This window comes from Misgurnus anguillicaudatus, chromosome 15 (assembly GCF_027580225.2).
Source record: "Misgurnus anguillicaudatus chromosome 15, ASM2758022v2, whole genome shotgun sequence".
NCBI lineage: Eukaryota > Metazoa > Chordata > Actinopteri > Cypriniformes > Cobitidae > Misgurnus > Misgurnus anguillicaudatus.
The window spans coordinates 27736709-27751339 of record NC_073351.2 but is presented as its reverse complement, the minus strand read 5'-3'; the positions used below and the strand labels follow the sequence as shown (position 1 = coordinate 27751339).

The following is a 14631-nucleotide window of genomic DNA, read 5'->3' as shown; positions in this document are numbered from 1 at the left end:
ACATATTAAATCAATGGATGCGATCAGATTTTAATGATAAAACATCACTTTACTAGTCTTCGTTTTTATATCTGAAGTTACCCTGTACATTATTACAACACAAACGTCCTTAGCATGTACATAGTTATTTATTGAAAGTTGTAAATTTTTAGTTTTTAATCAGTTATTATACATTCATCTTTATTACAGTATTAGATCAGCAGACAGGCCGCAGCATATTTAGTATTAATGACAAACGTGCTCATTCTGAATCTAAATAAATAATCATACTTTGTACCGTATGTGCATGCAATAATTTGCTGGTTTTATGTTATCTAAACTTACAAGTTACATAAACTTATTTATGTAGCTGAATGTAAAAAAAAATCGTTATTTATACACGTGTCATTAACAAAACGCAGCAGACACACTCTTAACGTTTTTTATAAATCCATTTTCCTGCATGATTAAAACATAAACATTGCAAATAACACCAGAATTAACAGTTAATTTACGTACACATATCCTGAAAATAAACTTGCGTGAAAAATAAAGCGGGTGAATTTAAAACATGATTTTGAATATAAGTCAATGACGCCCTCTGCCGGTTGGGTATAGCAAGATGGCGGCTCGAACTCTGCGCTGGCTTCACCTCACGCTGTTACGTTAAGCGTTTTATGCGCAATCCAGTCATTTATATAGATCAGTGGGTCCGACTCACAATTTTACATTTCCTTTGGTGTGTAACGTTAGGTGTGTATTAGTTGACGATATGCATAACCCAAAGTAAACGATGACGCGAGTTATCGTCTCCAACGTAGATCTATTTTCTTGGACTACAACAAACACACGGATTGCAACAGTTTACTTCCTGGGATTGGTGATGTAGACAAGACTGAGATTATCACAATTCCTCCTGCTTTGAACTCACAGCCTGCAAATTAACTGTAATGATACGTATGAAGCGGAAGCAAATGCAGGTGAAATATAAACAATGTTTATTAAATGTAAACAAAGAGAGAGTATTCAGAGTCAATGCGGAAGTAATCCAGTCCGGTGTTGTGGTGGGCAATGGTGACGATGACTCAGGTGGAAGTTGATGTTTTGAGTGCGCCGTTGGTGGAGTGGTGAGCAGTGGTGAAATCCAGGCTGACACGAAACATCCACACGAAGACGACGACGACAATAAACATCCAACTGAAACACGTAATCCAAAGCACACAAAACAACCAAGCAACAAGGGGACTGAGCAAACATAAGAATCTGGCAGGGAACAGAAAGTCAGGTGAGTATATATGGAGATGATGTAATGATGAACAGCTGGAGCGAGACAATCAACACACAGGTGAATGGGATTGCTCTAACGAGCACATGGCAGGGGTAAGTGAACAACACACACACACAAACATGACACGGAGGAAAACAATGGATTTTCCTACCGTGACAGTACCCCCTCCCCTAGGAACGCCCCTCGACGTTCCCAGCCTGCTTTACCTGTTGATTGTAATCATCAATAAGGCGGTGATCCAGTATGTCCCGAGCAGGAACCCACCTTTTCTCCTCCGGACCGTAACCTTCCCAATCCACCAAGTACTGAAATCCGCGTCCCCTCCGTCTGGAGTCCAGAATACGGTTAACCGAATATGTGGTCTCCCCATTAACGATACGAGGCGGAGGGGGAACCGGGGCAGGCGGATTAAGACGGGATAAAATCACCGGTTTAATTTTGGAACCGCGAAAGACGGGGTGAACCCTCCTGTACGCAGGAGGAAGGCTAAGACGCACTGTTACCGGATTAATGATCTTGGTAACAGAAAACGGGCCAATAAATTTGGGAGCAAGTTTATTCGAGACGGAATGCATCGGAATATTCTGGGTTGAAAGCCACACTCTTTGACCGACGACGTATCGGGGAGGCTTCGACCGGTGGCGATCGGCCTTAGCCTTGGTGCGCGACCTCGCCTGGAGTAAGGCTCTGCGAGCCCTGGTCCAGGTGCGGTGACACCTCTGGACTAGTGCGTGTGCGGAGGGGACCGACACCTCGGACTCAGTACTGACAAAATTAGGTGGTTGGTAACCTAAACTACACTTAAATGGAGACATGCCCGTAGATGACACTGGCAGAGAATTGTGTGCGTACTCCACAATTGAGAGTTGCTGACACCAGGACGAAGGATTCTTGGAAACCAGACATCGCAACACCCTTTCGACGTCCTGATTGGCTCGCTCGGTTTGACCGTTGCTCTGGGGATGAAACCCGGACGAAAGGCTAACAGTCGCCCCTAGCAATTTGCAGAATTCTCGCCAAAATTTGGACACAAACTGGGGACCCCTGTCAGAGACCACGTCTGTCGGGAGGCCATGTATTCGGAAGACGTGGTCAATGACAGCTACCGCTGTTTCCTTGGCTGATGGTAATTTGGGCAAGGGAATGAAATGAGTCGCCTTCGAGAACCGGTCCACTACGGTCAAAATCACCGTATTACCCTTAGAGGGTGGGAGGGCGGTAATGAACAATGAGAGAGAAAAGTACGGCAATAGTTGGGCTCACCAGAGTATATTTCCGGGATAGGAAGTCTAGGTTCCGGGGTGAAACTACCCCCTGGAGGTGAAGATGGTGCGGGCGGCATGGGTGGCGCAGTGGGAGGCGTGATGTCCGGAGATCGCTGAGAGAGCTCGGAAACCTTCGCCACCATTACCTGGACGGCCTTCCGCATATCTTCGATGGTTTTATCCTGATGATCCATACGAGCCAGAGACCGCTGGAGAAACTCCTCCAACGCGGAAATCGGTTGACCTCCTGCTGCTTTCATGTTGGCCAGATTCTTCTGTAATGATACGTATGAAGCGGAAGCAAATGCAGGTGAAATATAAACAATGTTTATTAAATGTAAACAAAGAGAGAGTATTCAGAGTCAATGCGGAAGTAATCCAGTCCGGTGTTGTGGTGGGCAATGGTGACGATGACTACGGTGGAAGTTGATGTTTTGAGTGCGACGTTGGTGGAGTGGTGAGCAGTGGTGAAATCCAGGCTGACACGAAACATCCACACGAAGACGACGACGACAATAAACATCCAACTGAAACACGTAATCCAAAGCACACGAAACAACCAAGCAACAAGGGGACTGAGCAAACATAAGAATCTGGCAGGGAACAGAAAGTCAGGTGAGTATATATGGAGATGATGTAATGATGAACAGCTGGAGCGAGACAATCAACACACAGGTGAATGGGATTGCTCTAACGAGCACATGGCAGGGGTAAGTGAACAACACACATACACAAACATGACACGGAGGAAAACAATGGATTTTCCTACCGTGACATTAACTCCTGTTGGCACTGCATTGTGCACGAATCTTTCAAACATGGTAAGGAGCGTCACAGTTCCGGCTAACGTCACAGGTATTCAGGCCAATCACAACATATAGATTAGCTGGCCAATCAGGGACACAGAGCTTTCAAATCTGTGCGTTTCAGGAAGAAATTCGAAGCTACAAAAATGTACGGTATGTGGAAAATAATGTGTTTTTAATCATAAACCACGCGAACACATTGTATTATACCCATAGACTGTAAAAAAATATGGACGTAGTGTCCGTGACGTCACCCATTGGTTTGTGAAGATCATTTTTGAAGCTTAAAGTCATAGATATGTAAAGGCCAGATGTCTCGCCCACGCTGCTGGCCAATTGAGTGGAACGTGCTCATTTGGCGGCCATCTTACCACAGGCCCCCTGCTCACTCGTAGCATTGTGTTTTAAAGCGTAACTAAACCCCTGGTCAGAGCCTGACTCCACCCACTGGCAATATTTGAAAAATGCAAGAAAAGTAGGCAGATCCCAACAGAGATAGAGGGGACGAACTAAGCTTGTACCAAGTGTGTGGTGAGATTGTAACAAGGGCGTGGTAAGCTTGAACCTGCTAACGTCACGAGTCATTTTTTGGACCCAACATCCAATAGGGAAATTTAACTGCAGTAGCCACCGTTCAACCTGAAGAGGGCAGCACTCAGACGTTTTTACACCATATATTGTAGTATTGAAACACTTTATATCCAAATGTCAAAAAACTTACTTAAATCAATGAACAGCACTAATAAACCGTCATTCTTACAGATCAGTAACTAAAAAAAGTTGGATTAGGGTTTAGTTACTCTTTAATGGTGCGTTTACTTTTAAATGACCATAACTTTCTTAATTTTCTACCGATTTTCAAACGGTTTGGTTTATTATAAACATCAAAGATGTATCTATGACATTGCATACTTAAACTAAAAAAATAATAATTTTCATGAAACATGTTAAAGCATCCATAATTATAGCCACGTTAATAACGTTTGTAAGAAACCAAACCATTTGAAAATCATTAGAAAATTGAGCAAATTATGGTCATTTTAAAGTACATGCATCATTAAAACACAATGCTACGAGTGAGCGGGCGCCCTGTGGTAAGATGGCCACCAGGTGATGACGTCAGAGACTCCGCTGAAATACATCTAGCCTTTATACATATCTATGCTTAAAGTAGGTGTTGCCTGCCGTCGCCATCTTGGCCGCGCGTCACCGCGAATCCTTTGCGGAAAACGGAAAATTGGTAAAGAGGCAGGACATGGGTGAAGCTGAGGTGGCTGGTTGTTGAAACCATGCCCACCTAGCTCGATTCTAGTGACAGCAGTGGCCGTTTACCCCTCACTCACGCCCTTACTTATTCAGAAGTTTAAGGGTTAATATAATTTAAATGGATGAGTTACAAAAACATTCATCCCCTCACAGTTGTCATGAAGGGCAAAATTAGCTATACAGACCAAAAACACTTTTTGTACCAGGCTGTAAACAAATTATTTTCTACTGTAAAGTTGGGCATTTTTAACATGGTGGTCTATGGGAATTGACTCCCTTTTGGAGCCAGCCTCAAGCGGCCAGTAGATGAATTGCAATTTAAGTCACTTCTGTATTGGCTTCATCAGAGACATAGATATGTACACTAGATGTCACCTTGGGGTTCTAAGCATGCGTCAAAACCGCCGCCATCTTGAGATAGGAAGTAGCTAGATAAAACTGTTATCTCCGCCTATACTTCAAATTCATGGATGATGCCAGACTTTTGTGCTGCGTATGGATGTTAGGCCTACTAGCACCATGCATTATAGTTAGAAAAAGTAGATTTTCATGATATCAAAAATTTAATTTTCTTCTGGACTTAATGCTAAATACATGTCTGACTGTTGAAACGAACCAAAAGAAAACCAAGAAAATCGCATTCATGACGATTTATGGTGATTTTATTTCCGTTACACCATTGCCTACAAAGACGGTGATGCGGGTTCCCCTGTTTCAAGATGGCGGTTCTATTTGACGCATTCGGTCCCATAGATATGTACACTAGATGTCGCCTTGGCTACGGCGGTTCATTGGACTGAATGCGTCAACTAGAGCCGCGGCCGCCATCTTGAAACAGGGGAATCCCGCATCAGCGCCCTTGTAATGGTGTAACGGAAATAAAATCACCATAAATCGTCATGAATGCGATTTTCTTGGTTTTCTTTTGGCTCGTTTCATCAGTCAGACATGTATGCATTGAGTCCAGAAAATTTTTTTAGTTTTGAAATTATAAAAATTAACTCTTTCTAACTGTAATGCATACTGCTAGTAGGCCTAACATCCATACGCAGCACAAAAGTCTGGCATCATCCATGAATTCGAATTACACGCGGAGATAGCAGCTTTACCTAGATACTTCCTATGACAAGACCCCTGTTCCAAGATGGCGGCGGTTTTGACGCATGCTCAGAACCCCAAGGCGATATCTAGTGTACATATCTTTGATTTGGTCCAATGAACTGCTGTAGCCAAGGCGACATCTAGTGTACATATCTATGCATCAGAGAGATCGGAAGGTTGCCCCTCGACCAAATACACAAAATAACGTTGTTTTTTTAGCAATTAAATAGGTGCTCTTTAATCAAGAAACCAAAAAGCAGTCATGTGTGAACATGGATACATGTTTAGACTTGATTTTTCCATTCCATTTTCTTCTAAACATCTTAATTTGTTATGTTTTTGATTTACATGTAAATTATTACCTTTCCATTTTATGTCATCGCTCCCTCACACAAAATCCAAGGCAAACGCTAATTAGCATATTTGTGACGCAGGCATCTGGGGTGGGCTTACACACGTCGCTCCGCTTGACATACGTCACTATGGCAACTGATGTCGTCAAAATGCCGAATCTGATTCAAATGGTAACAAACTAGGATTTCTTTGCTTTCACTGATGCAAAATGCTCTCATTCTGAGAGCATGCTGGGTAAACATTTCAGATTTTCACTAAACGATTATCATGACTAAAAAAAGAATAACGATACTATCACAATTGATTTCAAATTATATAAAATACATAAATTATGCTTTTAGTCAAACTTATCTTTCATTTTGTGCTTTGTATAATTCAAATTTAAAAAAGTGCAATTATGCTGGAGTGTCAAACAGATACTAAAACACAGATACAGTAATACAATATTATTGTGTGTGCAGAAGACCCAACTAACTGCATATCATAGTAATACAATATTATTGTGTGTGCAGAAGACCCAACTAACTGCATATCATGATTTGTCTCGATGATGATATGTTCTGAACTATTGTTGAGTCCGTTGCAAGAACCCAGCTACAGACATATCACATGGGACACATAGGAAAGTCATAACAATGGTTGCCTGGAACAACGATTCACCCGACCTTGTTTGTCAAAATGCCCTGGCGCCTCTTGTATCCATGCTTATTAACAGTGGGAAATCATTAAGCTGTTGTTCATATTACTACACTCACAATATCTCAAAGTATAGTGTACATTTCACCATAATGAACACCATCCACACCACAGTAAACTGACCAAACTATGTTCTTTATTAGAAAGGAGCAGTCTTCCAAAAGCTCTACAACTTAAGATGTTACATGCCAAATATACAGTCTTACATAAAAGTGCAATGTCACAATGCATAAGCAGTATCTTTATTATTTAATCATTAATACAACTTAACAGAACCACGTTAGTAATAATTTACTGTAATCCTTATGGTACACTGGATCTGAAATATGAATGCCATAGCACAGAGGACGTTTGTATGATGTTTCCCTAAAACAGTTTTCAAAGGCACTTTCACAAGTACATGGACACAATAACAGTGATCCTGCAAATGTGTTTAGTTTTCGCAGAGAGAACACAATTTCTCATAGTGTAACAGAGACAAACTCAAACCTCAATGTAATGTACACTGTAAAAAAGAAAACACAACAAAAGTTTGTAATATTGTTCATTAAATCCTGATAATCAAAGACTTTAGTATGTTTAGCAAAATTACAATTAAAATTTAAAAACAGGCATTGCTTATATCGTCTATAAAGTAGCGTACAGTTGTTCCCCTCGGTTCAGTGATGGAGAGTGTACACAATTTTGTAACATTTTCCATAACATATCTACCTAAATACAATAACATTTTGAATAATTATATATCAGTGAATACAGTACAAGCACACACAGGCTCTAAGCTATTGTTGTGTTGTCAAACTGTATTTATAATGTAAATGCGCTTGTACAATTATTCATTAATGTCACAACAGGATGCATTAATGTCAGGCTGATATACTGCATATGAAATATCAACACAGTTATGAAAATCTTTCATTTGGCTTTTCCTCATTTTAAAGCACTGGCTATTTGTGAGTGCAAATACGGAAAGAGGGTGCAATGCATAATCATTTATCTTTGGGTATCTTGTGTGACTGAGTTTATGTGACAAGGGTTAATGTGACTAAATACACGACAACAAGCAGCACTTCCCATGAAAGTACAACAATAACAGCCTCCAAGTCCATGGCTACTGGCATCATTCCCTTGTTCGGTGAAACAAGAAATATTGCCTTAAATCAGTTTTTAGAAAAGTACATAAAAGGATTATCATTCATGCTTTAAAGGATATAACCGAGCCAAGCGTGTAGCTTCTTGCTTCCTATCCGTATTAATCTATAAGCGGCACTTATAATTTTACTTTTTGGCAGCTAGACTTTACTATTATTGACAGATTTTTTCTAAGCAAGCAGATACGTACTAAAATATATATAAAGAAAATACTGTTTCGAGTTAGCAAGTATTCCAAATTGATCTGGGATAAAGACAGATAAAATAAAAAGGGTTAGCTAATGTACATGTATATATTTATATACACAACACATATCTAAATAAGAAAATGAAGTACTTAATAAAAAATATATATAAATTCACTAACTACTCAACTATCAAAATGTTTGTTCAACATATGTGGATGTGATCTACGCCAACTCCCTGGGCATATATTCAAATATTATTATCAAAAATATAATATTCAAACTAAAGCTTTGCACTTAAAACTTAAAAGTTCCAGGTGTTAACTAAACCCAACAGCAAATAAGGATGCACGTCAGATGTGTGGCGTGTTCGGCATCCGTTTTTGATTCATCATCACTTTAAAACGTCAAGAGTGCCAACTTGCCCGTTCCTCTGAGATGTAACAACTACATTTCCCACAATCCCTAATGCTGTAAACTCATATACATAGAAACCGAAGACCCTGCTTAGTTTCTGTATTATTCACATTTATCAAGTTCCTAGTGGATGTAAACTCCTAATATAGTCACCATAACAACACAGGAAGCTAAATGTGTCGCTTTCTTCAGTATTGTTATCAGAATTCCTTAACCTATTCACACATAGCATCACAAAAAAAATAAAGTGTCGGACATGCATGCAAACGGTTTATGAATTATAATGAATGAATTGCTTGAGAAATAATCTCAGGCGTTTGATCTAAACAATGAAAATCAAGTCCAACCCAAACCCAAGAGAGAAAAAATAATCCTTTAAAATAACAAACACCTGTTTAACTAAGTTTCTCCGTCTGAATCATGCCTAGCGACTGCAGTTTATTAACAAACCCCATGATATTTAATACACATAGGTCTTCATAAATGGGATCCCCACTAGTAAACACGTTAATGCTGACCGCAGTATCGTGACACCTACAACTACACATGTTATTAAGTTTCTTTATCAAATGTATATTTGCTTCAGTCCATTCATCAGAGTCAAAGAAACGCTCTAGAGGACAGTGGCACCACAAAGAAGAAACAAACATGGATCCTAAATCGTTGTTCACCATCTCATTCTACAGTGGTCACATGGTGCAGGATTTGTCCAGCGGATCCTGCGAAGGGGGCGCTGGATGCTGCGCCGCTCCAGTCTTGGGTATCGCCATCACAGGCTTTGGCCGCAGGGCGGGGGGCTTGAGTTGCACCCCCATGCGTGGCGCTACGGCGGGTTTGAAGGTGCTCATGGTGTCGCTGGAAGAGCTGGTGCTGCGCCGCATGGCCGACTCGGCGGCGGTGGGCCGCATCACCAGGCCGTGCAGTTGGCTGAGGGACTCGTTGGAACTGGCCGGTGTGGGAGCGTTCTTCATCTGTTCCAGGGTGTCCAGCACTACGTCAGGGGCGTGTTTGGCAGAACTCTGCCGTTCTAGTTCCTTCAGCTCATTCAGAGCGGTGTTCATCGTCTCCTCAATGTCCTACAGGAGAGAGACAGAGTGATTCAGCGAAGAAACGGAATAGAAAATGAAAAATTATAAAGTGTATAGTGTTTTATTTCATGTCAGGGTACCACTTTTTAGTAATAAAGTCAGTAGAAAGACGATGGGAGATTATAAGAGAGGAGGAAATGGGATAAGAAAATTAGTGATGCAAATGGGCCGATTCTGATTTCCAATTATTTTCTTTATTCAAAGTTACAATAAAATGGAAGTAGCAAATTTCTTATTTTCCCCATCGTGACGTATATCCGAGTGAAAACACTTCTGAAATGAATAAAAGGTAGGGCTTGACGTTGTCCGTCAAGAACTGATTGCATTGTTGGAAGTTGGGTCATGTTGCTATTTGCTAATCAATGCGATCTTTTCCTTGGCCCGCACCTGCCATACCCCGTGATCGGAATAATGGTGCATTCACACCAGCCGCGGTAGAGGCGGCAAAAACGTGCTCATGGCGCGTAGTTGGACGCTTGAACATTTTGAGTTTACTTGCTTCATTCGCGCGTGAAAGCGAGCGTAGTCTCAGTGGACCGGCAGAAGCCCCTCCCATGACGCAAATTTACGCGTGATTGACTAGAATTCAAGCGGAAATTCGCGTCATGGGAGGGGCTTCTGCCACTCCACTGAGACTCCGCTCGCTTCCTGTAAACAAGTCAGTACTACAGCAAGGTCCCGTTTGGTTAACGCGGCGCGGAAATCCGCAGAAGTTCAGATTTTTCAATTGCGCGTTTCCCACGGCAACGCTCAATTCGCGCGGAACACACCATCCGCGAGTACCGGCCGCCAGATGCCAAATCGTGTCTTACTTGCTTACTCTAGATTATTTGCGGGATTTAACTTTGTGTCATGCTAAGTTTTCGCTCAAGTTAAATATTTTCAACTTGGATGAAGACGCGTTTGAGGCAAATAGCGCATGTTTTCGCGGCAAACGCGCCACCCATATCGCGACATTCGCATCCGCGAGTACCGGCCGCAAGATGACAAATCGTGGTGACATTCACCATATGGTGACATTCGCATCACCCCACATGAGGACGCGTCTTTTCAACGATTTGCGCGAGTAGATTACATACAAAGTCAATGCACTTGCGTCTGGTGTGACCCACAGTAAGAGATCGTTTCGAGGAGAAGATTTGCGTTTTTTTATTAAAGATCTGTGAGCTTCACTGTTTTTAAAAATTAATGTGCCCTCATAATAAATAAAAAAATTGTAAAAACCCACAGTATTCCAAAAAAATGAAGTTTTGTGACATTAAAGGTTTTGGCGGAATCTAGCGGTGAGACTGTGAATTGCAACCAACAGCTCAGCTACAGTTCGCCCTTTGAAATGCAAAGTAAATAAATAAAAAGAAACAAAAAAGAATTAAATGAAACAAAAAAATATTCAAGCCAGTCTGATTCATGGTTGGTCAATTGGTGCATCTCTACAGAAAATGATGCTGACTGGATTCAGACCAGCATCTGCCACAAAATCAGGCCTGAAAATTTTAGGCAAAATAAAATTAATAATCACTTTTAACCAAATAGTTACGGGGTGCAGCTGTAGTGCATCAAAGGATGCTGTAGTGCACCTTCCCGGCCAAGCCTGGTTCTCATAGGTTTTGTTTTCATCGAATTGTAACATTGTGGGGATTCACATCTAGTGAGTTGGATAAAATGTACTTCCAGTATGTTTATTTAGTCAGCTTGTTAGTATTGAACATAGCAAACATGATTGTAAAATTGTATTGGTTAACATTTTGAAACCCTTCCATTTTCTATCTAGGTCCTTCTCTGATTCTTCATTGAAGAATAACCCAAAGCTATCATGGATGCTCTTTAATACCTAGCGAGTGACCATCAAGGTGACTTTTTGGAGTAAATCACTCCAAATTTCTATTCGATATCTCAACCTTTGCCTTCCTAAATCAGTGAGTGATATTGTGTGTGTGTTGTGTGCAGATACGCATAAGTTATTAGTAACAGGAGGCAGCAACTAACTATGTTACAGGTCTGGGCCTGCAGCGCATGGTGTGAGGGGCGTCGTCGCTCGCCTCCCGCTGACCTGTGCGATGCTCTCTGGATCCAATCCCTTGCCGTGAGGCTCGGAGAAGCTTGGGTACTGGCCTGAAGAAGTGGACCTGCGGATGGGTGGGCTTTCCATCTTCTTTACGGACTCGTGGCGGCTGATGTTGGTCAGACTGCCGTGGCCGGTCCGCCTGCGTCTCTCTGGGCTGTCCATGGGCATGTGCCCTCTTCCTCTCAGCAGGTCCCGTGGGCTGTAGTGGCCCATCACTGGGGACCCCAAATCTGGGGTGCCATGACTACCATGGTTGCTATGGTTACTGTATTGGCTCTGGGAGGAATGGACCATGCAGTGGGTCTCATTGGGGCGGGCTGGAGGTCGGCGAGTCGGGGGGTCAGTTCTCTTTCTGTGCCTGCTAAACATAGAGGAAACATTTCTTAAAGGAAATACAATTGTTTATAAAGTTTTAGGTAAACTTTACTGGACTCAACATGTGATGAACATGATTTAAACACACTGTTCGCCATCAAACACTGCATCTGGCAACATCAAACGTGTGTTTGTACTGTTAACCTCCAGCGCTCATTCATAATTCAAATTATTGTCATCTTTAGAGTGTCTGTGGTAAGATCTACTTTACTCTACATATTCATGGCATAATGCCCGGCAGGAAACGGCTCATTTTGAGCCATAATGATGTATTATGACTGTGGATGTCATCATGGTATTAGATTAACCTAATATGCTTGAAAAAGAAGCCCGATGTTTGGATTAAAATGACATTTGGAAACCACAACCAAAATACCAGGATATTATATAAAAAAAACTATTTAAGGTTTAATGCTTAACAGCACAGATGACACAATGTGAACTTTTTGTGGTATTATTATAAAGGTACAGTAATAGCAACAAAAGTACAGAGTTACCACACAACACAAAAGATTGTTTCTATGAGTGTTATAAGAGAGTTTATAACTTAAGGGATGAGTCCATTTCCTTAAAAAAACCAGATAATTTACCCACCACCGTGTCATTAAATGTTGATGTCTTTCTTTGTTCAGTCAAGAAGAAATTATGTTTTTTTGAGGAAAACACTCCAGGATTTTTCTCATTTTAATGGACCTCAATGGACCCCAACCCATAACAGTTTTAATGCAGTTTAAAATGGCAGTTTCAGCAGAGTTTCAAAGGACTCTAAACGATCCAAACGAGGCATAAGGGTCCCACCCAGCGAAACGATCGTCATTATTGGAAGAGAAAAACCAAAAATATGCACCTCCAAACCACAACCTCTCGTCCATCCCCGGTCATGTGACGCGCCAGCGCGACCTCACACAATACATCATCACGTCAATAGTTTCATCAATAGCGAAACTACGCCCCAGTGTTTACAAGTGTGGAGAAAGAGGACCGTTCCAACGTTGTTGTCTGTCGAATAATACTGATTAATGTCTTTGTGTCAGTTTATTGTTTAAAATGGTCTGCAAATGTGCGTTTCATATATGTAACACGTGACCTTTCGACGTCATTACGAAATTACACAGGACCGGAGGACGACGAGAATTTGTGGTTTAAAAGTGCAATTTTTTATTTTCCTTGTCAAAAATGACAATCGTTTCGCTAGATAAGACCCTTATGCCTCTTTTGGGATCGTTTATAGTCCTTTGAAACTCCGTTGAAACTGTAATTTTAAACTGCAATAAAATTGTTACGTGTTGGTGTCCATTAAAGTCAATTAAAATGACAAAAATTCTGAAATGTTTTCCTCAAAAAACATAATTTCTTCTGGACTGAAAAAAGAAAGACATCAACATTTTGGATAACATGGTGGCGAGTAAATTATCTAGATTTTTTTAAGAAAATAGACTAATCCTTTAAAGGAAAACACCTGTTTTTTAATATTTTATTGTGCTCTTACTTCAAGTTGGATTAGTTAATACATCCCTATCTTTTTTCAATGCGTGCACTTTTAATCTTTGTACAGCACTTCTTGAATGGTGTTAGCATTTAGCCTAGCCCCATTCATTCCTATGGCTCCAAACAAAAGTTTTATTTTGTGCCACTGTATTTACTTGTGTAACTACTCATGTAACAGTCTTTAAATAGTGAAAACATGGAAGTGTTTGGTGACTTCTAAATTCATCCCTGTTTGGATCCTAAGGAATGAATGGGGCTAGGCTAAACGCTTACAAATTCACAACGCGCTTTACAAAGATAAAAAGTGCACGCATTGAATAAAGATAGGTATGTATTAATTTGTCTAAGTTGAGGTAAGAACATAGTAAAACATTGAAAAACGGTGGTGTTTTGCTTTAAGTACACTCATAAATTATATCAGTATGTGAGATGGAGTATCACTTTTTAAGTTGTAGTTAATGGGCTCTTGAAGTGCTCTCATAATCATTATGTTAGGGATGGACGGTCATCAATATTGAAATGCGTTCATAAGTTTGGTTAATATATGATAGGGATATTAAATAAAACTGCTCACTGCTGTTGACTTATTATGATGGGTTGTAAAGTATGTAAAGATTAAAGATAAATTACTGGTTTGATTTCGTTTGCAGTTTTAAAGTGTCAAATCAAGAGGATATCCACCAGGGGGTGCAATGCATTGCTAAAATATGCTGTGATGATGCAACACCACACTGCTGCATAGTAAGTAAGAGATGTTGTTTATATTTAGATAAGCAAACAGGACTGTTCAGATGTGAAAACACTCGGGAACATGGGGAAAAAGCCATCCCCAAAGCACATCAGCTCCTTAAAGGAAAACACCACCATTTTTAAACACTTTACTATGTTCTCACCTCAACTTAGACAAACCAATACATACCTAACTTTTTTCAATGCGTGCACTTAATCTTTGTACAGCACCTCTTGAATGTGTTAGCATTTAGCCTAGCCCCATTCAGTCCTATGGCTCCAAACAGGAATGAATTTAGAAGCACCAAACACTTCCATGTTTTCTCTATTTAAAGACTGTTACATGAGTAGTAACACGAGTAAGTATGGTGGCACAAAAT

General features: G+C 40.7%; 1 protein-coding gene and 1 long non-coding RNA gene across 4 annotated transcripts in view; one reads left to right on the top strand and one right to left on the bottom strand.

Moving 5' to 3' along the window:
- Positions 1-6869: 6869 nt before the first annotated feature.
- srgap1a (SLIT-ROBO Rho GTPase activating protein 1a) overlaps positions 6870-14631 on the bottom strand; it is a 133511-nt gene continuing 125749 nt past the window's right edge. The window contains exons 21-22 of one of the 3 annotated variants that reach the window (XM_073853700.1): positions 11645-12017; positions 6870-9582 (exon numbers count right to left, since the gene is read on the bottom strand). In XM_073853700.1, the coding sequence (XP_073709801.1) occupies positions 9196-9582; positions 11645-12017 (760 nt within the window). In that variant the 3' untranslated portion in view covers positions 6870-9195. Of the gene's footprint in view, positions 9583-11580; positions 12021-14631 lie in introns of all 3 variants that reach the window. The other 2 variants (XM_073853699.1, XM_073853701.1) reach the window with 2 other exon arrangements.
- LOC129419727 (uncharacterized) lies at positions 11344-11798 on the top strand. Its single transcript, XR_008636636.2, has 2 exons — positions 11344-11444; positions 11591-11798. It is a non-coding gene; the product is annotated as an uncharacterized lncRNA (long non-coding RNA).